Raw genomic sequence first — 25,314 nt, 5'->3', positions numbered from 1 at the left:
TTCTCAGCTGCCCTGCTTTTTGGTCTGGACACTGTGCCATCTCTGATGGCGCTGCCAGGTAAGTGTTGGACCACTCACCTCAAGGTTGGCAATTGGAGACTCCCAGCTGCCCAGCAGGAGAAAGATGAGGCTTTCTATTCCTGTAAAGAGGGACAGTCTTGGAAACCTGCAGGGGCAGTTTGACCCTGTCCTCTAGGGTCGCTATGGGTCAGAATGGACTCCATGGCCATGGGTTTGGGACCCTGCCAGGAGCAGAAGGCCGGTGCTCTCTGGACAAGTCCACCTTGTGGATGGGATCCGGTTCCCGGGAACCCACGGGTGCTATATAAGATTGTATTCCCAGGGGGTGGTGGGGTGGGGTGCCGTGTCTGAGAGGAGGAAAAGTGGCTGAGGTTGGGAGGGACCACTTTGCTCTTCCGGAGACTTAGCGGCGGCAAATAGCCCTTACAGCAAGGAGGTGTCCATCGCCGCCCGAACTCTCCTCCTGGCTGATGTCGGAAGCAAATAGCAGCCATCCCTGTGTCCACTAGAGCCTCTGCCCGAGGCCTCCCCGCCCACCCTCTCTCTCTCTCTCTTTCCCATTTCCTCTTGTGCCTGGCTCCTCCCAGCCCCAGTGACTATCTGCTAAGTTGCTTAGGTTTCTGTTTCTCTTTCTTGGAGAAGTTCTCCTTTGTGCAGAGGTGGTGAAGAGAGCAGCAGTGGTTCCCAAGGCAGGGGGCGATGGCTTCCCACAGTGGCTCGCAGCCTCCGTTCGTGAACCCTGTGAGTCCTGGGGATGTGGGCGAGGGCACAGGTGGGGTCGGTGGGCTTCCCCAGGCCAGGGGAAGCACGGACACCTGGGTGGCAGGAGCAGGTGCCAGTGGTGAAGGGCGCAGGGGAAGAGCAGACACACCAGCTGCGGCCACCCTGATGCCACTTCTGTTCCCTGAGGGCTGGTTAGTGCCTTTGAGGGACTAAGGAGGACCGTCCTCACGGGTGCACTGAGGGCAGACCGAAGTCATGACTGGAGCAGGCCTGGGTTTGGATGAAAGGGGAAGTCTAGCCAAGTGGCGGGGCTTCTCGGAAAGCGGTGAGGAGCATTCACTAGGGAAAAGGTCTCTCTGGGCCAAGTCCTGGTTCCGCCCCATTACTAGATGGGTGACCTCCGGCTAGTTATTTTCACTGCTCCGTGCCGGCTTTCACACCTGTAAAGTGAGAATGACCCTGAACCCAGCCGGGCTGAAATCAGGTGAGTGCTCAGCAGGCAGCTGGTGCACAATGGGTGTTGATGGGTGCTGAGTAAGGGGGGGCGCAGCTGGGAAGGCCTCCGGAGGAGGTGTCTGCATGCTGAGGAGTGAGTCCGGGTTCAGGCCCAGCAGCCAAGGTGTTTGCTGAGGAAAAGGGAGAGGAGCTTTTTTTCTTTTACACCGTGGTGGTAGGTGGCCTTGTTTAATTAAACCAGTTTATTATCCCCACTTCACATAAAACAACTAACAAACAATATGGAGACTCAGAAAAGGTGAGGCCGTTTGTCAAAATATCCCCAAAGAAGGAAAGTGCTTACACACACACGCGGAATCGACAACAGGATCAAGTGGGTTACAGAGGGTATAATTGGTCTCCATGCAAACAGTTACCCGGCCTCCCATCTAAACCCCCCTGCATGATGCAGCCACACCGACCCAGAGAGGCCCAGTGGCTTGCCCCATATCAGCGCTCCTAGCCCAGGAAGCGGGGAGGCGAGGCCAGGCCCGTGGCCATACATCCGTCCTTCTGCATCCCACGGAGTGCAAGTGCGTCCCCGCGTCTTTTTGGCTAAGACCCGTCACTGGTGCACATGGATCCAAATTCTTCAGGTGAACATACGTCCTGTGAAAGAGCCCTTCCCCAGCTCCCCCTCCTGTCACCACCTCCCCAATGCCACTAGCGGCTTCCTGCTGCTGCTCTCACAGAGCATAGAAACCGGAGCAGCTCAAAACAGCACCAGCTGATCCTCTTACTGTGGTGAAGTTTCGAGCCAACCAACCAACCAACCAACCAATCAAACAACCACGGCCATCAAGTTGATTTGGACGCATCGTGACCCTTAGGAGAGCAGAGAGCCTGAATTTTCTCTCGAGGATTGGCTGCCGGTGGGTTTGAACAGCTGACCTCATGGGGGCCTTCCCAGGGCCGTCCGATCAGAGACTTAAAACCATAGTGTCGACGAGCCTGTGCTCCTCGGGTTTCCTGGTCTTTTCCAGCGTCTAGAGGCCGCTGGCATTCCTGGGCTCGTGGCTCCTTCCCCCATCTTCAAAACCAGCAAATGCCCCCTGCTGTTGCCCTCACTGCTGTCCTGTTTCTGATCCTCCTGCCTCTCCATATAAGGATTCCTGTGATTCCATTGGTGCTACTGGGAGAGCCTGGGATTAGCTTCCCATTTCAATATCCTTAATCATCGACCTTTTTGCCAGGTAAGGGAAGCACACCCACAGGCTACAGCGGATGTGGTCGTTCTTCAGCTCACGGTGTACTTCCTGGAGCCAACCGGTGTGTTCAGACTCTTGGGAACTCATTTTATCGCTAAGATAGTAGATACTGGGGGACCGTCTTCTTACTTGTTTTAATACAAATCAATCCATGTGGGCATTCAAAGAGTTCTTGCTTTTTTATCTTCTTCTCTTTTTAAGAGAATGTATGGCAATTCCGTACATTTATTTCCCCATTTCTTAGTGTGGGGCTTTCCGGCTCTTTCCAGTCACTTGCTATGATCAGGTTTCAGTGAATAGCTGTGCCTTCTTTGTATGGCTGCACTCCGGGACACAGTGTGCAGGTTGGATTTGCATATACCACCTTCAGGCTCCTGCTTCCTGCCTATGTCTCTGAGGATAACTGTCTCGATCTCTATTGATATCTCTATCGCTTGAAATCTCTGCATCCACACTGCACAGACATTTACAAACGAACAAACTCGCTCTCATCGAGTTAATGCCAATTTATTGTGACTCTGTAGGACAGGTGGAGTTTCTGAGCTGCCCCTCTGAGTTTCCGAGACTAGCTCTATGCAAGTAGAAATCCCCGTCTTGCTCCTGAGGAGCAGTTTGGGGTCTCAAACTTCAGACCTTGCAGGCAGCAGTGCAATGCGTAACCACTATGCCACCAGGGCTCCTATATATTATTTAAATCAAAATCAAACCCGTTGTCCTCAAGTTCGTTCTGACTCACAGTGATGCTACAGAACAGAGTGGAACCCCTCCCGTAGCGTCTCAAGCCCGTGATCTTGACGGAAGCCGAATGTCATGTCTTTCTCCCTCGGGGAGGCTAGAGACTCCACCAGAGCCCCTATTGTGTGGCTATACTCACCTTAAAATAATCTCGTGTTGGGAGGCAGAAGACAAGATCCTCTGCTCCGAGGGGAGGAGGCGCAGGTGAGACGGCTCAGAGACAGTGTGATAAACATCAGAAAGTTGCCTGGGGCAGAAAGGCGGTGTTAGGGACCAGCTGAGGAACTGGCAGCTGATAAGGAGGTGGCCATCTCCAGGAAGGCCTTCTCTGGTACAGACACTGGGGAGTGGGTGTTTGAATTGGCTTAGGACTGGGCACTGGGTGGGCAGATGTACCAGGTGGTCAGTAATGGAAAGGACATTAGTGCCAGGAAGCATGTGGCAGAAAGGACTCAGTAGGGCCTTGGGGCAGGGTAGGGAGGGGTGAGGGCTAACGGCAGGGAACAGAAAATGTGAAATGTTTCATTGGTTTGCTCAGTGAGACTGGCACAGACAAGGTGCTTGTTGAAGAGCAGGAATTACAAAGTTCCAGCTTCTAAAATGGCCTACAAAGTAAGATCCAGCTATGTCTAGAAAGTGGACTTTCAAATGAAGGTCCGTTCACGTGGACAAAGCACACCAACAACCATCACCCCGGGGACTGTAAATTATATCACCCAAAGCAGAAGGAGGGAATAGCGTTGGGGCATCAGTCGTGAGATTCCGGTTTGCAGAAGGCTATGAATGACAGCGGATGCCCGGAGTACATTTGGGAGATCTAAACAAGAAATAACGCAAGCCTCCGGGAATTTGCCTCTAACCAGAAGGGGTGGGAATAAACTAGTTACTGGAGAGATAACGGCAGTAGATTAAAATGATAACCCGATATGAACGGTTAAAACTTTGTCACTTGTTCTTCCGTCTGATACACTTTGGGCTTGATCTAATTTTCAATATTTTCTGGTTTGAGTTTTTTTTCTTTTCCATATTGGAGTTTAGCTCTGATGGATTTTGTTATGGAGGGTAGCCTACTTGAATCTTTATGTCCTGCTGTTTTTCGGTATGTGAAACCCAGGATGGGTGAACCTACAGAGACAAGTCTAATGAGGGTTCCAGGTGGGGGGCGGTACGCTGGGGGAGGGGGAGTGTCAAGGGGAACTGATAAAGACGGAAACGTTTTCAACTGATTGTGGTAGCAGTTACGCAATACTGCTTGATGCGATTGAACTGTGGGATGGTATGATATCTGGATTAGCTCATAACAAATGGTTTAGAAAAAAATGTGTTGCAGACTTTGAGAACACTGCCTAAGACATATGGACATCGTTACTTTAATGACTAATTTGTTCTGCTCTACCTCCACGATCTGTGTACTTTCTTCCTTCATCTGCAACGTCCTTCACGTCTTCTGTGCACGTGTGATCTCTGCCCCCACGCCCCGCCCCACCAAGCGCTACCTCCACGATCTGTGTACTTTCTTCCTTCATCTGCAACGTCCTTCACGTCTTCTGTGCACGTGTGATCTCTGCCCCCACGCCCCGCCCCACCAAGCGCTGAAGCATGTTCTTTCGACCTCGGTGTGATTATACTCAAGCGGGGGCCTCTTGATTTCCAAGTATGATCTCTCTTGTGGTAGTGTGATGGCGGGGGTGGGGGGACTCTCTTCAGAGACTTTCAGCCTCAGATGACTCAAAACTAAAAGAACCTCAGATTCACTGCCCTCAAGTCGATTCCGATTCACAGTAACCCTGTGGTACAGAGAGGGATTGCACCTCAGGGCTTTCCTAGCCTGTGCATCTTGATGGGGGCAGACGAGACGGTCTCACCTCCCTCCTTTGGCGCAACCAGGAGGTTCGAAGGGCTGACCTTGTGGTTGACGGCTCAATGTGTAGCCCTTGGTGTCACCGGGCTCCTTAACAAACAGATCAGATGAGCGTTTTTCAGGGAAGACAAGCAATGCTGAACCCGGTGTCCATCAGACTGAGTCCCCGCAGACCACTGATGTGGCAGGGTCGATGGGGAACTCGGAGACGCTGAGAAGCCAAACCTTCAGACCTATCCACAGGTGCCATAAATAGAAAGCAGACTCCCCAAATGCCCACAGAAGTCAGAGGCTGACTGAGCAGGGTGGAGTAGTTCTGGCTTGGCCAGGGTTTTCTCATGTTAGCTGTGAACCCCGAGCTAGGGTGGGTTTCCTGCGGATCTTGGGAGCTGGTGGGACTCAAGACAAAGGCCAGGAGGCAGGGGCTGATGGGAAGAAGAGGAAGACATTTGGGTGGTGGCTGTTTTCATGTGACCTGTGCAGAGTTTGTTTCTGCTAATTGTAGCCCAGTCGTGCAGGTAGTAAAATGAGTATCATAAACAACACGGGCCTCTAACTACCCGAGGCCCTTATCAGTTCATGGCTTCATCTTTGCCCTTACGAACTATGCCCGTTTCCATCTGTAGGTTATTGTGAAGCAATCCAGATATTATTATCAATGTATTTGCAAATAGTTCAGTATGTGTCTCTATAATACTGGGGTTTTTACATGTTCTTAAAAAAATTTCCCCCCAGAAATGAGAAAACGTTACAGAAAAGGAAATCCAATTTTTGTCTTTTCCTGAAAACTGCCAACACTGGACCGGGACAATTGGCTATGATGGGGGGAGGCACCCCTTTTGGACGAGCAATGTGATGTGTAGTTTGTCCCAGTCCACCCCCAATTTAAGACTTTACACACCTCCTTCCCTTGGCCTCATTCCACCAGGGCCTCATGCACCTATTTCTGTGACGAGGAAGCCATGCAATTTGCTTGGTGGGCCACAGACGACTCACATTTGCACAGACCTGCCCGGTCACGTCTACCACTTATCTGTCGGCTTATTGTACTCCGCTGTGCTGCTGGAAGCTGTGGCGTGCACGGGCACTTCCAATCCCAGGAGGGCCACCATGGTGGACAGCCTTTAGCCGAGCCAACAGAAGAAGACAGGCTGTGAAGAAGGACATGATGGGCCACTTCTTTTTATTTATTTAAATCATTTTATTGGGGGCTCATACAACTCTTATCACAATCCAAACATCCATCCATTGTGTGTCAAGCACATTCACACATTTGTTGCCATCATCATTTTCAAAACAGTTGCTTTCTGCTTGAGCCCTTGGTATCAGCTCCTCATTTTTCCCCTCCTTCCCTGCCCCCTCCCTCATGAACCCTTGATAATTGGTAAATTATTATTATTTTGTCATGTCTTACACTGTCCGATGTCTCCCTTCACCCACTTTTCTGTTGTCTGTCCCTCAGGGAGGAGGTTATATGTAGATCCTTGTAATTGGTTCCCCCTTTCTACCCCACCTTCCTTCCACCCTCCCAGTATTACCACTCTCACCACTGGTCCTGAAGGGATCATCTGTCCTGGATTCTGTGTGTTTCCAGTTCCTATCTGTACCAGTGTCCATCCTCCAGTCTAGATTGATTTGTAAGGTAGAATTGGGATCATGATCATGGTGGGGAGGAAGCATTTAGGAACTATAAGAAAATAGCTCTACAGGGGACAACACTGGAAACACAGTGTGGGAATTGCCACCGATCTGATCCCAACACACGGAGGAAAACAAGGGTGTGCAACACAGCAGCAAAGGCTGCAGAGCAAGGAAGTCCTGAGGGCATACTAAAAATAGACTTTGGGGCCAGAGCATGGCTCTCCAACAGAGGCTACTGGAAAACACTCCTAAAGGTCAACTATTTATAGGTTTTTCTTTTTGTCATTGGGTTTTGTTGTTGTTGTTGGTTTTGTTTTCTTGCTTTGTTTTACTCTGTCCTGTTTTTGTGCATATTATTATCTCTGAAAGTCTACCTAGATAAGATAGGCTGGATAAACCATCCAGAGGAGAAAACAATGGGACCAAAGGTTTCACGGGGACATAGCAGAGGGGGAGACGGGAAAGGAAAGGTGTTAACAAACCCAGGGACAAGGAAACAAGTGATCCAAAATGAGTGGCAAAAAGGGTGTAGGAGGCCTGGTAGGGCTTGATCAAGGGCAGTGTAACCGAGAGAAATTACTGAAACCCAAATGAAGGCTGAACATGATAGTGGGACAAGAGGAAAGTAAAAGAAAATAAAGGAAAGAGTGAGGAGGCAAAGGGCATTTATAGAAGTCTAAATACAGGCATGTACATATGTAAATATATTTACATATGATGCTAGGGAAATAGATCTATGTGCATATGTTTATAGGGTTAGTATTAAGGTAGCAGATGGACATTGGGCCTCCACTCAAGTACTCCCTCAATGCAAGAACACTTTGTTCTATTAAACTGGCATTCCATGATGCTCACCTTCCCGACATGACCACTGAAGACAAATGGGTGCATAAACAAATGTGGTGAAGAAAGCTGATGGTGCCCAACTATCAAGAGATATAGCATCTGGGGTCTTAAAGGCTTGAAGGTAAACAAGCAGCCATCTAGCTCAGAAGCAACAAAGTCCACATGGAAGAAGCATACCAGTCTGTGTGACCATGAGGTGTTGAAGGGATCAGGTACCAGGCATCAAAGAACAAAAAATCATATCATTGTAAATGAGGGGGAATGTGGCTTGGGGACCCAAAGCCCATCTGTGGGCAACTGTACACCCCTTTACAGAAGGGTCATGGGCAGGAGACAAGCCAGTCAGCATGCAGTGTAGCAATGATGAAACATACAGCTTTCCTCTAGTTCTCTAATGCTTCCTCCACACGATCATGATCCCAATTCTACCTTACAAATCTGGCTAGACCAGAGGATGTACACTGATACAGATAGGAACTGAAAACACAGGGAATCCAGGACAGATGATCCCTTCAGGACCAGTGGTGAGAGTGGCGATATGGGGAGAGTGGAGGGAAGGTGGGGTAGAAAGGATGTACATATAACCACCTCCCTGGGGCACAGAAAACAGAAAACTGGGTGAAGGGAGACATCAGACAGTGTAAGATATGACAAAATCATAATTTATAAATTATCAAGGGTTCGTGAGGGAGGGGCTGGCAGGGAGGAAGGGGGGAAATGAGGAGCTGATACCAAGGGCTCAAGCAGAAAACTAAAGTTTTGAGAATGATGAGGGCAACACATGTACAAATGTGCTTGACCCAATGGATATATGGGTGGATTGTGATAAGAGTTATATGAGCCCCCAATAAAATGATTTTTTTTAAAAAGGAAGAACTAGAGAAAAGTTGTGTTTCATCGTTGCTGCACTGCATCCTGACTGGCTCGTCTCCTCCCTACAAACCTTCTGTAAGGGGATGTCCAGTTGCCTACAGATGGACTTTGGGTCCCCAATCTGCATTCGTCCTCATTCCCAATGATATGGTGATGGTCTACTTCTGAGGGATTCGACCCCGGAAACCTTACACACAGCCGAGGAGCACTGTCTGATCCAGTGCCTGCAGATGAGCCCCGAAGGTTGGGAGGTGCTCCAATTCCAGCTGGGGAAGAATCGCCTTCTCAAATCAGAGCGAGGCTTCACAACAGAGGCGAGCAGAGGCCTGTCAAGTCATGCCCTGCACCTCGCCCCTTCTCCGCCCTGGTAACCATCCCAGAGTGCTTCTTTCTGTGTTCTCGGCTTTTTATGGCCATGGTTGCCTTTGTGACTGTGTGTGTGTGTGTGTGTGACTGTGTGTGTGTGTGTGTGTGTGTGATCGCCGGAGTTAGATGATGTCTCATTGATGTTTCCGGTTGCATTTCCCTAATACCTAATGATTGGCAGCACCTCTTTATGTATTTGTTGGCTGCCTGAATGTCTTCTTTTTGGTCATGTGGCTGTTACTGCCCCTTTTCCCCATTGAATCATTTGTCTTTTTGTTGTTGAAGTTTTCTATGAATTTTAAAGATTAGTTTTTAGGAAGTCCCATTTATTCAGTTCATAGTCTGCTGGGTGTGCTTTCTTTTTAAGTTGTGTTTGCGTTTCTATTTAAGCCAGACATTAAGGATCCTCGCATAGTCCCTATGTTTCCTTCCATGATCTTTATCATCTTAGGTCTGAGGTCCATGTTGAGTTCTTTTTTGTGTAGGGTATGAAGGATCCCATGTACGGGGCTGTGGCCCTCTGTCAAAGATCAGTTGTCCCTGGGTGGATTGATTGGCATCTGGGTTCCTGGGTCTCTTACACTGGTCTGTGTGTGTGTTTCTTGAATGTAATAACAAACTGCTTTGGCTCGCCTGACCCTAATGTCGTGTGGTAGTTACCTAATCTAGAGTCAGTTTGAGGGCTGAGAGTGTAGGAGTGGAGTCTTCCCTGTCAATCGGGGATCGGGATATAGCCAATGGGGCTTCTGTGTGGGTGTGGTCCTCTCCTGAGGATTCTGGGAACTTCTGTGAGCAGGGAGACACACACTCTCTGCTCGCTCCCTGGGAGGCTCTCTAATGATGAGAAGTCACATGGACCTGCCCTGATGCAGCCCTGAGAGCTGGAGAAGCCACGTGCTGAGATGCTTACGACACATCATTTCGCATGTTTCATGAGTCTGAAGAGGACTTTATAGATTGGTATCAGACATATGGGCTAATATCAGACGTATGGACTTGAACTGGACTGGGCCGGGATGTTTTCTTAATGTGCAGTTGCTCTTGTATATAAAGCTCTTATACCCATATGAGTGTCTATGAATTTGTTTCTCTAGTCTCCCTGGACTAACACAAGTAGGTTCTGAAAATGAGCTTTATGTAGGTTGTGGATCCACTTTGAATAAAAGGAATCCCCGGCGGTCAGGTGTGAACGCTGAGAAGTAACCAGTTTGGGACATTGCTCCAATGTAGGTGCCGGTCTCTTCTGCAGACTGTTTGTCACCGGGGGAGGCTTGTCCCTGTGTTCCAGGTGAACGAACTGAGGCCTTGCCGGTCACTCAGATAACAAGCAGCAGAACCAGGGTTCAGACTTGGAGGCTGCCTGCCTCCATAGCGGGCGCTGACAGCTAGCACACATGTGGAGAGGCCCAGACGAGAGAATTGGATAAAGTGGTTGCCCATGGGGCCTAGGACAAGCGGAAACAGCACACTGGGCTTCTGAGGCTGCTGGAACCTGAAGGGGGTCAGGGGGAGTTCAGGAGCAGGAGAAGATGGGGAGGCAGCCCTCTGGCACCGAGGGCCAGGAAAGAGGTGGCTCAAGGGGTAACATCCTGGTTGCCATTGCTCTAGGGGGGCAGTGGGGATGGCTTCTGGTCTTCTCAGGTGAGCAGAAAGCTACCCTCTAGGAGAGCTGGGTGGATCCCTTCGATCCTTTGGACCTCTTGGGTTCCTGGACAGGGTCCTGGGGCCTTTGCTGGGTGCTTGGCCTGTGATCCAGCACCCCCACCCCCACCCCATCACGACCCACCTTCCTTCCATCTCATAGCCCATGCCACTGCCTCTGCCATGAAGACCCTCCTTCTTGGCCAACTCCCCGTGGGCTGGGTTTGCCGCGGCTTCCTCTCGGACTTCCCAGGAAAGTCAGCTCCTCGGTCACATCCTCTCCGAGCCCACAGCCTCCCAACGGCATGGCAGAATGGCTGAGCAATTGGCTTTGTTATGTGTTGGAAGTGAGCATCCACTTCCTCACAGACTGGGCGATCTGTGAGGCTGAGACCTGATGCATCTCCATTCGTCCCCACCCCACCCCCCCACCCCCAACGTGGTACCCAGCAAAGGCAGGCCAGCCATTAGCAAGTGCTGGCAGAGACCCCACAGAGGAGCAGGCTGACTGACTGACCTCCGCCACTTTCTCCCCGCAGTGCGTCCCCTTCACCGGCTCAATCCATGGGGGTCTCCAGGAGGGACTTCAGATCACGATCAATGGAACCGTGCTTTTCTCCAGCGAAAACAGGTATGTGGTGTGGCTGTTTCTCTGCAGCCTGCTCTAGCTCTGGTCCCTTCAATCAACAACTTCGCCCTGGGCCCGCCCACATCTGGTCCAGGGATGCAGACAGGCGGGCGGGGCAAGCCCTAACTCCACAGTGCCAACCACGCCCAGGGCACCATGACAGAGACGCCAGGGCTCAGAGCACCTAACCTGGGGGCTCCCTCTCAGAAGCTTCTCTGTTTCACCCCAGACATCTGCTCCAGGGGTTCTCTTGGGCCACGGAAACTTCTAGATTTCCTCCTGCCACTCCAGGACCCCCACCCTGCCTCAGCGCAGGCGTGTAGAGTGTAGGTGTCTATCTGAGCCACAGGAGCCCTGGTGACAGAGTAGGTGTTGTGTTGGGCTACTAACCACCAGGTCAGCAGTTCCAATCCACCTAGGGAGAAAGATGTGGCTTTCTATTCCTATGAAGAGTTACAGTCTTGGCAGCCCACAGGAGCACTTCTACCCTAGAGGGTGGCTAGGAGTGGGAATTGACCCCACACCGTGAACTTGAGGGGGTCCTGTGCCACTGTTACTCCACCCTTCCCTACCAAAGAGGACACAGCATGCTGACCATGGGGCCTCTCTGAGAGCCCTGAATGCCGTCAGGGGCCCTAAGCCCTCGCACCCACCCTGAGATGGGACCCTGAAGAGATGAGGGACTAGAGGACCAACCTCTGAACTTCTACCCTTCTCTCTCTCTCTCTCTCCCCCCTCCCCCTCTCTCCCTCTCTCCCTCTCTTGTCTCACACTCCAGCACCAGAAAGACTTTCCCTTCCCATCCTGCCTCACAAAGAACAGCCTCTCCTGTCTCCCTTCTCTTGCATGCTGTGCTCCTCCCTCACCAGGGCAGGCCTTCTCCAAGAACTAAAGGAAGGTTCCCCCCCCAAATACACCCAGGGATATTTCCAACAAGCCCCCCCTCCCCCACTTAAAGCACTGTATTGTGACAGGAGGGAGATGTACAGAGCAGATGAGCTTCCCATTCAGCGACCTCCCTGACTGCCATCCCCAGAGGCTAGAGCACTCACCCCTGCGGGGCTGTCTTTCCCGTCCCTCTGAACTTTGTCCTTGACATCAGCTGCTGATTATTCCCAGGTGCAGGGACCTCATAAGTGTTATCGCACTCTCTACAGACTTGGCTAGGGGGGTGAGTTCATTTCTAGAACCAAAGGGTAATGGGGGGTCCTCATCTCAGGGCTGCCTGCAGTTTCTATCCCAGCAGTAAGCCTGGTCCTTCAAGCAGCCCCCCCCCACCCTTTTTGTTTTTTATGTTTTTATTCCAGCTTTTTTTCTTTCTATCATTTCATTGGGGGCTCTTAGAGCACTCCATACATCAACAGATGTTGCCATCATCATTTCTAAACATTAACTTTTTAGATTTGAGCCCTTGGTATCAGTTCCTCTTTTTCCCTTCCCTGCCCCCCTCACCCTCATGACTCCTTGATAAGTTATAAGTTATTATTGTTTTTATATCTTAAACCAACCACTGTCTACCTTCACCCACGTTTCTGTTGTTCAGACTGCTGGGGGAGGGGATTATGCGTGGATCATTGTGATTGATTCCCCCTTCCTCCCTTCCTACCCCTACCTTTTCCCCACCCCCCTGGTGTCACTACTCCCAATTCTGTTCCTGAGAGGTTTATCTGACCTGAATTCCGGGTATCATGAGCATTTATCTGTACCAGTGGACATGTTCTGGTCTAGTCAGGACTGAAAGGCAAGACTATGGTCATGACAGTGGGGGGTGGAGAAGCCAAAATGAACCAGAAGAATATTGTGCATTTCATTGGTGCTATACTGCACCCTGGTTAACTCATCCCTTCCTTGTGGTCCTTCTGTGAGGGGATGCCCTATTGTCTGCAGATGGGTTTTGGGTCTCTACTCCAACCCACCTCATTCTCAATAATATGGTTGTTGGTTTTTTTGTTTGTTTTTTTTGGGGGGGTGGTGTCTTCTGGTGCCTGTTACCTGATTCTGTCAACACTTCGTGATCACACAGGCTGGTAAACTTCTTCCATGTGGGCTTGCTGCTTCTCAGTTAGATGGCCACGTGCTTAACTTCAAGCCTTTCAGATCCTTTGATAGCCGGGCACCATCAGCTTTCTTCATCACATTTGCTTATGTATCCACTTTGTCTTCAGCGATCCTGCCGAGAGGGTGAGCATCACAGAATGCTAGGTTGTTAGAACAAAGTGTTCTTGTGTTGAGGGAGGGCTTGAGCAGAGGCCCAAAATCCATCCACTTTCTCAATGTATTGCATATAAATATATGTAATAGGCCAATACCTCTATTTTTGTGAATTAATATATTTACATAAGTGCACACCTATGTTCATATCTCTATCCATAACTTTGCTTCTCAGATCTTTCCTCTGTTTCCCTTTACCTTCCTCCTGCCCCACCATCACACTCACCCTTCTTTGGCCTCTTAGTAATTCCTCTCAGCAAAATTGCTGTTGCTCCAATACCACCAGGATCCTCCTTGTTGTTGCTTTTAATCCTCTAGTTGTTCTCCTGTTTGTGGCACTATTTGCTTACCACTCCTTTCCCTGCTACTCCTACCCTTTGGTTCCACTGCTTTCTTCTCGAGCTTGCTTTCCACACCTATCTTATAATGGTAGGCAAAACAACAATAACAGAGACAAAACAGAAAGAAAACAAAAGATTGAATAAAACGAAAAAACAAACAAAAAATAACAAAAGGAAAAAGCACACATAATTCCAGGTCTGTCTGCTGATCTTTATGACTATCTCCCCACTGGCCCTGGGGGGGTTCCAGGAACTGCCCCTCCTAGCCTGGAGTCTATTTTGGGGGCTCCTCAGGGATTTTGCGACTTTGCTTTACTCCAGTTCCTGATCTGTATGTTCCCTTCTTGGTTTGCCCTATTGTGTGTGTGTTTGGGGGGGGGGGTCAGGCTGGACTCACTCCCCACTGTGTGTCCCCAGTATTGCCCTCTGTCGCATACCGGTATGCTCCAGTGAGGGGATATCATGTCTCAAGCTGTGGTCGGCCCTACAGGCCCCTCGGTGCCTTAGCAGCTCTGTGCAGGGACATCATCCTCGGAGCTTGGTGTGCCAGTATGGGGTCTAGGCCCTAGCTCTCTCTTTTTCCTTCTTGGTTTGCTTCTGTATGGGCGTGGCAGGCTGGCCCCTCTTCCCCACCTGCAGGTTTAGCGTTGTCCTCTGCTGCACATATTTCTAGAGTGGGGTGTGTGTATGTGTGCGTGGTGGCTTGGCTCTGATTGGGGCCGCCCCTGTAGACCTCTCTGTTCATGAGTTGCTCCATGTGGTTACACTGCCCACAAGGTTTGGTGTGCCGTGGTGGCGTCTGCGCTCATACTCTGATTACCGTGGAGACATAAACGAAACCTTCCACGTAGGGGATGAGTGCCCTGCTTCCCCAGTGCCATGGTCTCCCTCCTTTTTCTCCCCCTCCCCCCTTTCCCCTTCTTTGTGGTGGAATCACTTGTGCTTCTTTGGGTTTGGTCTGTCCCTGCCTGATTGCCTGTACCTCAGCCTGTAAAGTGTGAGGTCAGTGGCTTGTCTTCTGCCCCTGTTGAGCTGATCGTACTTACCTCAGTGGACCATGTTGTACTTGCCTTTTTGTGATCGGCTAACTTCGCTTGGCATCATTTCCTCCAACTCTTCCCATGAGACGATGTGCTTTATGCGGCCATCGGTGCTTTTGAGGGATCTGTAGAACTCCATGGTGTGTATGTGCCAGAGTTTGCTAATCCACTGGTCTATCGATGGAAATTTAGGTTGTTTCCAATTCTTTGTGATTGTGAATTGTGCCGTAATGAACATTGAGTAAGCATTGAGGTGCAGATGACTGCTTGTGGTCTATTTCTTACCTCTTCTGGGCATGTAACTCAATTGCCATTTGCTTTAAACATCGCCAGATCGCTTTCCACAGTAGCTGTACTTATCTACACGACCACCAGCAGGGTGGGAGTGTTCCTATCTTCCCACATCCCCTCCAACATTTATTGTTTTCTGATTTGGGCAATCGCCAAGGGTGGTAGGTGGTATCTCATAGTTGTTTTAATTTGCATTTCTCTGATGGCTAATGATCCGGAGCATTTTCTCATGCTCATTGGCCATTCAGGTCTCCTCTCTAGCAAAACTTTGGTTCCAGTCTTGCCCACTTCCTCAGGGGTTAATGGTTTTCCTCTGTTTGTAGGCTAGAAGGGTATTGAGGATTTTAGTAATAAGCCCTTTGTTGTGTCATTGCTAAAAATCCTCTCCCGGTCTGTGGGTTCTCTTGTTACTCTCTTGGTGAAGTCTTTTGATGCTGGTGTTTTATCAACATCCCACTTGTTGATTTCACCCACTTTCCTGATGTCTATCACCGTGGGAAAGGGTTATATGTAGATCATTGTAATCGGTTCCCTCTTCTCCCCCACCTCCCCCTTCCCCTCCTGTTATCACTGCTCTCATGATTGGTCCTGAGGGGTTTATCTGTCCCGGATTCCCTGTGTTTCCAGTTCCTGTCTGTACCAGTGTACATCCTCTGGTCTAGACAAATTTGTAAGGTAGAATTGGGATCCTGATAGTGGGGTGGGGGAGCATTCAAGAACTAGAGGAAAGTTGTATGTTCCATCGTTGCTACACTGCACCTTGACTGGCTCATCTCCTCCTCGCGACCCTTCTGTAAGGGGGTGTCCAGTTGCCTGCAGATGGGCTTTGGGTCCCCACTCTGTGCTCCCCCCTCATTCACAAGAACATGGCCTCTTTTAACCACCCTGCAGGCGGCGGGGATACCAGTTGCCCGCTTCAACTCCAGAGTAGAACTGTGCTCCAAGGGTAGTTTAGTTTGGTTTTTCTTTTGAGGCCCCCTGGGTAGACTCGAACCCCCAACCCTCCAGTAAACAGACAAGAGTGTTCCTGTTTATGTTACCAAGGGCCTGTAAGAGGAGCATCACCACACCACCCCCTTCCTGGATGCAGTACCTTGAGAGCAGGGGGCTTCAGTGGTCATCTCTAAATGACCAACTGGGACTGGGCAGAGCTGGTCTCTCTGTCCACCAGCTGCCCTTAGGGCATCCCTCGCATGTCCCTGACCTACACCCCTGCACCTGGTGTGGGTAAGGTGCTCTCATTCAAAGTGGACATGCCCGTTTATTCCCTGTCTCCCCTTTCAGACATCCTCTTTGTACGCCTACCCCCACCTGTTTGCCATGTTCTCACGGCTCCTCCACTAACCACTGCGTGCAAGCATGCCGTTAGCTCCCCAAACCTATTTTCCTGGCAGCTGGCTGGTGTCCACGCTTTTCTCGGCAATGCTCTAAAGGCCAAATGCAGACATGGCTAAAAACGCACCAGGTCTGAACTCGGGGGACAAGAGGGTGCCAGCACATTTGTCTCAGATGCAAGTTCCCGACAGACGCAGGTCAGGGGCTCCGCGGGCCTCCTGACCCTCCGCTGGCAATGCACTGTGCTACACAAGACGATGTGCTGTCCCTTGGCCTAGGTTTCACGTGAACTTCCAGAGCAGCTACAGCCAGAATGACATCATCTTCCACTTCAACCCCCGGTTTGAATCGGGCGGGTTCGTGGTCTGCAATACGAAGCAGGCCGGCCACTGGGGCTCTGAGGAGCGGATGATGCAGCTGCCTTTCCAGAAGGGGAGCTCCTTTCAGATCTGCTTCCTGGTGCAGAGCGCACATTTCCAGGTGAGTGGAAACTTCCTCCTCCCCACCCCGCACTGCCCAGGCTCCCGGCGCCCCAGCCCCATCCGAGGGAATTAAATAAACCAAACTCGCTGCCGTCAGGTAGATGCTGACTCATGGTGACCGTACAGGACAGGGTAGGACTGCCCCTGTGGGTTTCTGAGGCTGTCACTGTTGATGGGCGTGGAAAGCCCCCTCTTTCTCCTGCAGTGCAGCTGGTGGTTTCGAACTGCTGACCTTGAGGATCGAAGCCCAATGAGTAACCACTGTATCACCAGGGTGACTTGGTGGCCTTTAAATCATCACATTCATTATGTTAGTCCAGATGACTAGAGAAACAAATTCACAGATACTCGCATGTGTATAAGACAGAGTTTTATATAAAGTATAGTTGTACATTAAGAAAGCATCCCCACCCAGTCCAGTCGAAGACCAGAAGTCTGATATTAGCCCATATGTCTGATACCAATCTATAGAGTCCTCTTCAGACTCACGAAACACATGCAATGACACTGAATGCAGGACGATCACAGGCCGGTGGGTAGAAAATCTTTGGATCTAGTGGCGGTGTAAGCATCTCAGCGCTGGCAAGGGTTTCCACGTGTCTTCTCCAGCTCAGAGCACTAGTGTAATTCCACGTGTCTTCTCAGGAGAGCATATCCCAGGGAGTGAGCAGAGAGAGGGGGGTCGTCTGCCTCCCAGGAGGAAATACAGCAGTTCCCAGAATTCTCAGAAGGTCACGCCCACACAGAGGTTATTGGCTATCTCCGGATTGACAGACTAGACTCCACCTCTTCACTCGTAATCCTCTCAAGTCCCAAATTGACACCTGATTCTGTAACTACCACATTCTTTGAGACCAATCCCCCAAACTCCCACCATTGTCTTGCGGGGGGGGGGGCCTCACAGAGAGCTGCTCAGTCTCCCTGCACACCTTTCCTGCATCCGATGGGGCAACTGCGGGCTTCCTTCGCTTAGAAACTCCAAACCGGACCCATCGCCGCCATGTTGCTTTGGGTCTTGGTGTGTCTTTGAAAACAATAAGAACAAGCAAGCAAGTAGTCCACTGGTTTGAGAGTTTGTTGGGTGGATGCCAGCTTATGGAGACAGACCTGTGCCCCAGAGGATCGTCAGTGGCTGGTTTCCCAGAAAGAGATCACCAGGCCTTTCTTTGGAGGCACTTGTGGATAGGGAAGGACTCGAACCCACAACCATTTGGTTAGCAAGCTGAGTGCATTGACTGTGAGCCCTCTGCGGAGACACGGCCTGGAAGTCCAAGTGAACTGCACCTATTGGCTGTAGCCCCCTTCTCCACTCCAGGTCCCTAAAAACATCTCATTTTCTGCCACGATGTCAGACCAGCCTTTTTCTAGCTTCCATGCCCTGCTCGGGGTGGTAGACCCTTGCAAGTGACTTCTGCAGGGAGCATCTCGGGTAGAGGACTGTGTCTATGCTGCCGTGTGAGGCCACGGGCATGTGCATCCACTCCATGCAACTCCTGGTTCTGGCTCTCCTGCCCCCCCACCCCCTACGGCCATCCGCAGTGGGGCCACAAGGAGAGCTGCTTGCGCGCCCAGGCCCCGCCCATCCCATAACTGGATGTGAAACGCATTCCTGGGGCTTCATTTCCAGAAGCAGTGGGGCCAGGAAGCTCAGGTGCAGTCTTCCAACTCTCTGGTGTTCACCCTTCCTTGGCAGGTCACGGTGAACGGGAAACACTTCCTGCAGTACATGCACCGTATGCCTTTCCACCAAGCGGACACCATTTCCATCAGTGGCGCGGTGCAGTTGTCCTACATCGGCTTCCAGGTCAGACCGGCACCTGACTCCAGGCCTGGCTTTGCCTAGGTCCTGGGTGGCAGGGGGGCTAACCTTTTTTTCTAGCTTAATCTCTGACCCAGGTAGCTTCTGGGACACCCTATGGTTTCCCTGTGCTGCTGTTGGCCCCCTCCTTCTGCTGTGTCATCACGACCCTCCTGTGTCACCGTTTGTCTGGAGTACCCGTCCCCAGAGTCTCACAGAAGCCTCAGTGGTTCATCTTGATGTGGCACCATATCCAAGCCCCGGGTAGGAGGCTGTAAGAGTCCAGAAAGAGCCCAGCCTTGATAATTGGGCTGAACCCAGTTCAGATGCCCAGCTCAGCCGTGCCCAGTGGCGGTGGACCTGAGACCAGTGACTCTGTGACTACCAGCCTCAGTTTCCTCATCTGTAGAGTGAACATAACCCTGGCTATCCATGGGGTGTTGCGTGGCTCCTACGAGACCACAATGAGGTCACAACACGGCCCCTGTGGGCCTCACTGGGACTATGGGACCCTCTTGTGAGTTATAAACATGTTTCTCGTGAATTGCCAACATCCAGAGGATGGGGGAGTTCCACGGGGTGTGTGGGGGGTGGGCTTGATTCTGGCTTTCCCTGAAAATGGGAAGGTTGGGCTCTGCTGGGCCCACCCCTTCCTCGTCTTCCTTCCCGGTCACTGTCTCCTCCCTAGGGACTGGACAGAGAGATGACCCTGCCCACTGGGCTTCTTGGAGCTTCTCCCCACTTCCCCGCTGCCCGCCTCCCACCTCCCCAGCCTGCCCAGGTCGGCCCCTCGTGCCCTGGCTCCACCTTCCCCGTCTGTGTCTCTCCATTAACATGTGTCTTCCTCCTGTGGTTCTTTTTGTCTTAACAGAACAGACACGCAGCCCCTGTGCAGCCCATCATCTCCACGGTGCAGTACTCACAGCCTGTTCATTTCCCTCCCAAGCCCAAGGGGCGCAAACACCAAGTGAGCGAGGCCCCGAGGCACCAGAGGCTGAGCAGTGATGGGGAAGGACAGTGGGTCCTCAGGGCAGCTTCTAACCACAGGCCACTAGGGGCTACGGGCCCCTGCAGGCACACCCATAGCTGGGGCCAGGGCGTCATCCTTCGCTCCTTCCCCTTCCTCCTTAAAACCTCTCTGATGGGCCAACTGCTCTCCCTCCGCAAAGCTGCAGCCATCCTTCAGGCCCCCGGGACCCCTGGTCAAGATAACCGTGATCCGGGTCCCCACGCCTACCTCCTACACACCAACTGCCTCAGCAACCTCCCTATATCTACACAAGTCTGAGCACATCCCATCTCTGCTTAGAAATCCTCGTGCCCCCACCCCCCTGGCCTGTCAAATAAAAGCCCCAGTTCCCCAGCAGAACACACAGACTTCTTCCCAATCTTGTCTCAACCTACCTCTCAGCTCCCCCTCCCCCCATGGAGCTCATGCAGCCTCCGCTGCTCACAGGCAAACACCTCCCTGCCCTGGAGACCGCTGTCCCCATGTGTCCTCTGTGTCCCCATGGACTCTGTGTATATATGTGCTGGTCACCACAGTGCCTTGTCATCACGCTCACACGTCTGTCTCCATCACTCCACCCTCACCCCCTCCAATGCCCATGAGCCCCTTGAGGGCTGGGATGGTGACTTGTTCGTTTCTGTGCTTCCAGCCCCTTGTGCCTCAATCCAGTAGACCAGCAGGTCTCTACCTTCCTCAGGCCACGACCCTCTCATACAGTTCCTCATCTGATGGTGAACCCCCTCCCAACCATCACATTATTTTCATGGCTACTTATCACCGTCATTTTGCTACTGTGATGATAAATCAGGCACCCCTGTGAAAGGGTCATTCGACCCCTAAAGGGGTCGCGCCCCACAGGTTGAGAACCGCTGCACTAGATGGCTGTGGATTGTCTGTACAGGCAGAGCAGGTAGAAGGACATCCCAGCCTGGACAAGAGCAGTCTAGTGAGTGGGGACAACAAGACAGCAAGAGGAATGAGGGCCACCTTTCCGCTGGCTACTCAAGCAGTGGGGATGGGGAGGAGGAGGAAGATTCTACTTACCCAGATTTCCTGTGGCCCAGGAGGACCACCTGATTCACGCAGGGAACCCTTGAGGGGCAGCCTGATGTTGGCCCTCCCTTCCTGGTGCGGATGGGTGCAGGGCCCGGTGCTCCGTGTGGCAGAAGGCCTTCAGGAAATGCCACTTGCTGGTTCCTGGATGTCACGGGCCAGGGTCTTGCCTCTGGCCGACCTCAGACCAGTTCTTCTCTCTCGCTCTGGGGGAGCCCATAGGAAGGCCCTCCTCCTCCAAGCCCTCGTTCTCTCCGTCTGGGCCCGTTCTCACCCAGGTAACCCTGCTGGTGGGCGAGACTGTGGGCACCGCAGGCTCGGGAAGGCTTGGCTCCGGAGAGGTGGAGAGGAACGAGCGGGAGCTTTGTGGGGAGCACTTCTTAGGACAGGAGCCTACCCTCCAATCCAGCTGTGGCCCCCCTCCCCCATGTTGACTCCCCGCTTCTTTTCTTTCAGTCTCCAGGCGCGTGGGCGCTCAACGCAGCACCCATTGTGAGTCTCCCGTTCCCTCATCAGACCCCTTTCCATCTGGGTCTTCTCAGGGGTTCATAAGAGAAGGCAGGGCCAGGCCTGGGGAACAAGGGTCGTCAAGGCCAGGCCCCAGGGCCCTCTGCCTGGCTTTGGAGATAGCTTTGGGGGCGGGAAGAGTGGGAGGCGAGCCCTGATGAATGGGGTACCGACCCAATGGGGAATGAATGGGCTGAAGCCCCTTCCCTTCTGTGGGAGACGGAGGCCCCCAGTCCAGCACTTCCCTTGAGAGACATTTCCCCGGGAGGAAAGAAGATCCAGAGGTCACAAATATAGCCCATTTCTTCTCCACGGACCCTGCCCCATCCCCTCGAGAGAAGAAACACCTCCACTAGCCCACGCTGGGCATCTGATCGGGGCAGTGGGTTGGCAGCACACCCAATAAATAATATCTCACCTCAGAGGCACCCTCTGGTGGCAGGTGGAGTTTTGAAAAGCTAAAACCAAATCAAAGCAAACTCAATGCCAGCCAGTTCATTGGGGCTCCCAGGGGCCTTGTAGGACAGGGTAGAACGGTGCCCCTGTACGATTCTGAGACTGTGACGCTTTATGGGAGTAGAGAGCCTTGTCTCTCTCCTGAGGAGCCCTGGTGGTTTTGAACCCCTGGCCTTGCAGTTAGCAGTTCAGTGCATAAACAATATGCCACAAGGGTGTCTTGCTAAGACAGCCTTCAACCCCCATTTCACACCCCCCCCCAATTTCTTTCGTCCAGACTCAAACAGTCATCCACACGGTGCACAGCACCCCTGGACAGACGGTCCCGGTAAGTCTGAGAATTCCAGGCAGCTCACAGCCCCGCGGCTTCACCCGCCACCCGAGACAGGCTTCCGGACAGACGCAGGGTGGGAAGAAAGATGGGTACCTCTGGGGCTGGCCCCACAGCTTGGGAGATGTGTGGCTCCCGCTCCCGTGGGGAGAGCCAAGATTCCGGACCAGGCAGGGCGGGGCTTACCCAGCAGGTCCTTTAGGGATAGGAAAACAGGGAGAGCCGTGGCCCAGCACATGGACGGGAGGGTCCATGGCTGGGTCTCCTGAAGAAGAGTGCGTAGGAGCCCAAGCTTGGCTTCTTCTTGCCCTCCTCTGGGGCTCTGTTTGGGGGCAGGGGGGCAGTGAGGGACAGCTGGAAGTCCCACAAAGGCCATGTGAGCAGGCCGGTGAATGGGAACGCCTGAGAGTGTGCCCAGGTCACCGAGTTCCCTGCTCTCTTTTTGACAGAATCCAGTGATCCCGCCTGTGGTGTACCCCAACCCGAGCTATGTGAGTGGTCTCTGGGAGAGGCGGGGAGCCTGTGCTTGCATCGTCAGGCATGGTGGGGTGTGAAGGGCAGCAGTGGGGTTGGGGGGACTCTGGCCTCGCCCACTTCGAAGCAGAAGTTCCTAAGAGCCGCCTGGTGCCGCAGGGGGTGGGCAGGAGCTTGAGACTTGAAAGGGGCCTCCCTTCACCGGCTCCAACCAGGTGCCTTTCGTACCTGAGGTCCTCTCATTGTGCTTTGAGCACATCCACTCAAGGGATGGGGGACGGGCCCCCTTGGTATTGCCGGGACCAGGAATCGAAGCCCTGTTATGGGCAGACTCTGGTGCCACGCTCAGTGGACAGTCTGAGGTCACTGTACAGAGCTCAGGACAGAGTGTGGTGGCCGGCGGTGGCTCTGGCTGCCACTGGCTGACCTGCCCCTCCCCCACCCACCCCCACAGCCACTGCCTTACTACACCAGCATCATGGGTGGGCTGTACCCGTCTAAGACTATCATGGTGACAGGAATTGTCCTGCCCAGTGCCCAGAGGTAAGCTGGGGCTCCAGGGGTCTTGGGGATGCAAGAGACCCCACTCCCAGACCATTCTGGCCACCCCCTAGTCCCCAGGGGACTGAGGAGGAGGAGTGGGTGGGCCCAGGGCTCAGTGGGCAGAGGAGGCTGATGGGAGCTGCCCACCTGCAGGTTCCACATCAACCTGCGCTGCGGGAGTGACATCGCCTTCCACTTGAACCCCCGCTTCACCGAGAACGCCGTGGTCCGCAACACCCAGATCAATGGCTCCTGGGGGATCGAGGAACGCGCCCTGCCTCGGAAAATGCCCTTCAGGAGAGGGCAGAACTTCTTGGTGAGGGGCTCCTGTGGTGTTAAGGGGGTGTGGGTGTGGGGGAAGCAAGGAGGAGGCTGGGGCATTTTGAATGGGATTCAGGCTGATGCTTCCAGGGTGAGGTCTGGGTTGGAAGAAATCAAGAAAATTAGTATTATTCCCAGTATTATTATTTATGATTCAATTGTTGTCCCGCATGAGATGGGTGCTGGCAGGTGAGTTTTTCAGATGCAATGACCACAGGAGTGCAGGTGCCCTGTCTGAGGTCGCACAGCCAGGAAGTGCCCAGGAGGGCCTGAAGTGAAGGTCATTCACCCACTCTCTCACGTGTCCACTCAGCACAGCCTTTCTCAGCTGTGTGGGGGAGGGGCCACTGCTTGCAGAGGACACAGGCTTGCCTGCTGGCGCCCTGTCTCCTTCAGGGTGGTGCCAGGGGGCAGGTGCACTGAGGGGGCTGGGCAGGGCATGCCAAGCAGAGGAACAGCACGGGACAAAGCAGGAGGTTTAGATCAACTAATGCCTCCTTGTGGCAAGAAGGCCTGTGGGTGGGAGGTCTTCCTTAACGTTGGCAGCTGAGGTGGCCAGGAGACCACGTGTCCATTGAGGAGATGTAACGAGGCGTGTGCTGGGCCCTCTCCCTCCAGGTGTGCATCATGTGTGAAAGTCACTGTCTCAAGGTGGCCGTGGATGGCCAGCACCTGTGTGAATACTGGCACCGCCTGAACAACCTGCCGGCCATCAACAGCCTGGAAGTGGTGGGAGACATCCAGCTGACCCACGTGCTGGCATAGTGAGATCCCGGGGTGGGCATCTCCTGACCCCGCACCTCTGCCCTCCATCTGGCCGGGAGTGGCACGCTGCTGCCCTTCCTTAGCACCCACTCCTATCTTCCAATGAGAGGGGTCCTGCGGGGGGCCCCTGGTCAGTCCCCCACATGAAGGGAGGGCCCTGAGCCTGCCCCAGCTCCCCGTGCAGGCAGTCACCCCCACCAAATCCAATCCCCCATCAGATTTCTCCTTAGGCCCAAAGCCAGGACCCTGTACCTACCCCTTTTCCCTATGCCAACATCCGCCTCCTCCAGGAAGCCCACTCGGGTGACACCCCATTAAGTCCACCCCGACTTGAGCCTTCCCATTGTCCCTGAAATGAATAAACATGGTTGCCACCACATGGAAGGGCTGGCTGGGGCTATTAAATGTGTTTGGAGACCTTTGGAGTTCTCTGGAATTGGGAGTGGGGCTGTCTTTTAGCAGGCTGCTCCCTCTGGGTACCTCACAAACCCAGCACAGGTGCTCAAAGAGATACAGGTTGAGGAGTCTCAGGTGTTGGAAGCCTGGGCACTGAGGGGGACTCCAGAAGCAAGCTGGTCTTCTCAGATGGGTGCAGGGCTGGGGCAGCCATGGTGGCCAGAGACAATGGGGGTCCAGGTGGCAGGCAGGCCAGCAGGTTAAGAGGAGCCAACGGGTGCTGTCTCTCAACATCAGAGATTGATCACACTGTGTGGGGTCTCCGGGCCACTGGGACAGGGCAGGCACCTAGCTGTGCATCACGAGAAGCCCCACATCCTGCTGTCAAGAAAGCAGCCCTGGAGGAGGCATGGTGAGGCTCCAAGCATAGTCCGTGGGTCAAGAGCACAGGTGCCCCTTGGAGCTGGGGTGCGGGAAATGCAGTCTCACCCCTTCAAACAACCCCCCCTTCCCTGAATGGCTCAGAGCTGCACAGTATGTAACAGATGTAACAGAATCCCAAGGACTTGCGGCCCCATGCTCTGCTGCAGGCGGGGCTCGCTGGATGCTGCTATGCCCATTCAGAGGCTGGCACACCCCTTCCCCCACCTGAACAGAGTAGCTGCTGCCAGAGGTGGGGTGAGGAGGGCAGGTGAGACTGAGGGAGAAAGTGGAGCCTCCTGATCCCTGGCTAAGCCCCCCACCCCACCTCACCCCACCCCTGGCTTGGCCCTGGCTGAGTCCCAGGGCACGTGGCTCAGTTCCTTCCGCAGCTTTCTCTTGGAGGGCTCCACACCCCAAAAGAGCTTGCATCTCGTGGGGAGGGAGTCCCGTGCCCTGATTCTAGCCACACCCGCCACACCCACCACACGCAGATCGACCTC

The 25,314-nt window shown here is 53.0% G+C and overlaps 1 protein-coding gene across 1 annotated transcript; it reads left to right on the top strand.

Annotated features, from left to right (window-relative positions):
- The first annotated feature begins 662 nt into the window (after nucleotides 1-662).
- On the top strand, nucleotides 663-24,338 carry LGALS9 (galectin 9). Its single transcript, XM_075559245.1, has 8 exons — nucleotides 663-762; nucleotides 10,950-11,041; nucleotides 16,535-16,736; nucleotides 18,432-18,542; nucleotides 22,342-22,383; nucleotides 22,821-22,909; nucleotides 23,063-23,225; nucleotides 23,849-24,338. The coding sequence occupies exons 1-8, from the start codon at nucleotides 721-723 to the stop codon at nucleotides 23,993-23,995; spliced, it is 888 nt and encodes a 295-aa protein (XP_075415360.1). The 5' UTR covers nucleotides 663-720; the 3' UTR covers nucleotides 23,996-24,338.
- The last annotated feature ends 976 nt before the right edge of the window (nucleotides 24,339-25,314 follow it).

This window comes from Tenrec ecaudatus, chromosome 10 (genome assembly GCF_050624435.1).
Source record: "Tenrec ecaudatus isolate mTenEca1 chromosome 10, mTenEca1.hap1, whole genome shotgun sequence".
In the NCBI taxonomy this organism is placed as follows: Eukaryota; Metazoa; Chordata; class Mammalia; order Afrosoricida; family Tenrecidae; genus Tenrec; species Tenrec ecaudatus.
Note: the sequence above shows the minus strand (reverse complement) of the source record. Positions and strands in the feature narration are given on the sequence as shown.

Coding starts and splice junctions, on each gene's coding strand:
- LGALS9 (XM_075559245.1), top strand. CDS start 721: ATGGCTTCCCACAGTGGCTCGCAGCCTCCGTTCGTGAACCCT. Junction 22,384..22,820: donor TGTACCCCAACCCGAGCTAT/GTGAGTGGTCTC, acceptor CCACCCCCACAG/CCACTGCCTTACTACACCAG. Junction 23,226..23,848: donor GGAGAGGGCAGAACTTCTTG/GTGAGGGGCTCC, acceptor CTCTCCCTCCAG/GTGTGCATCATGTGTGAAAG.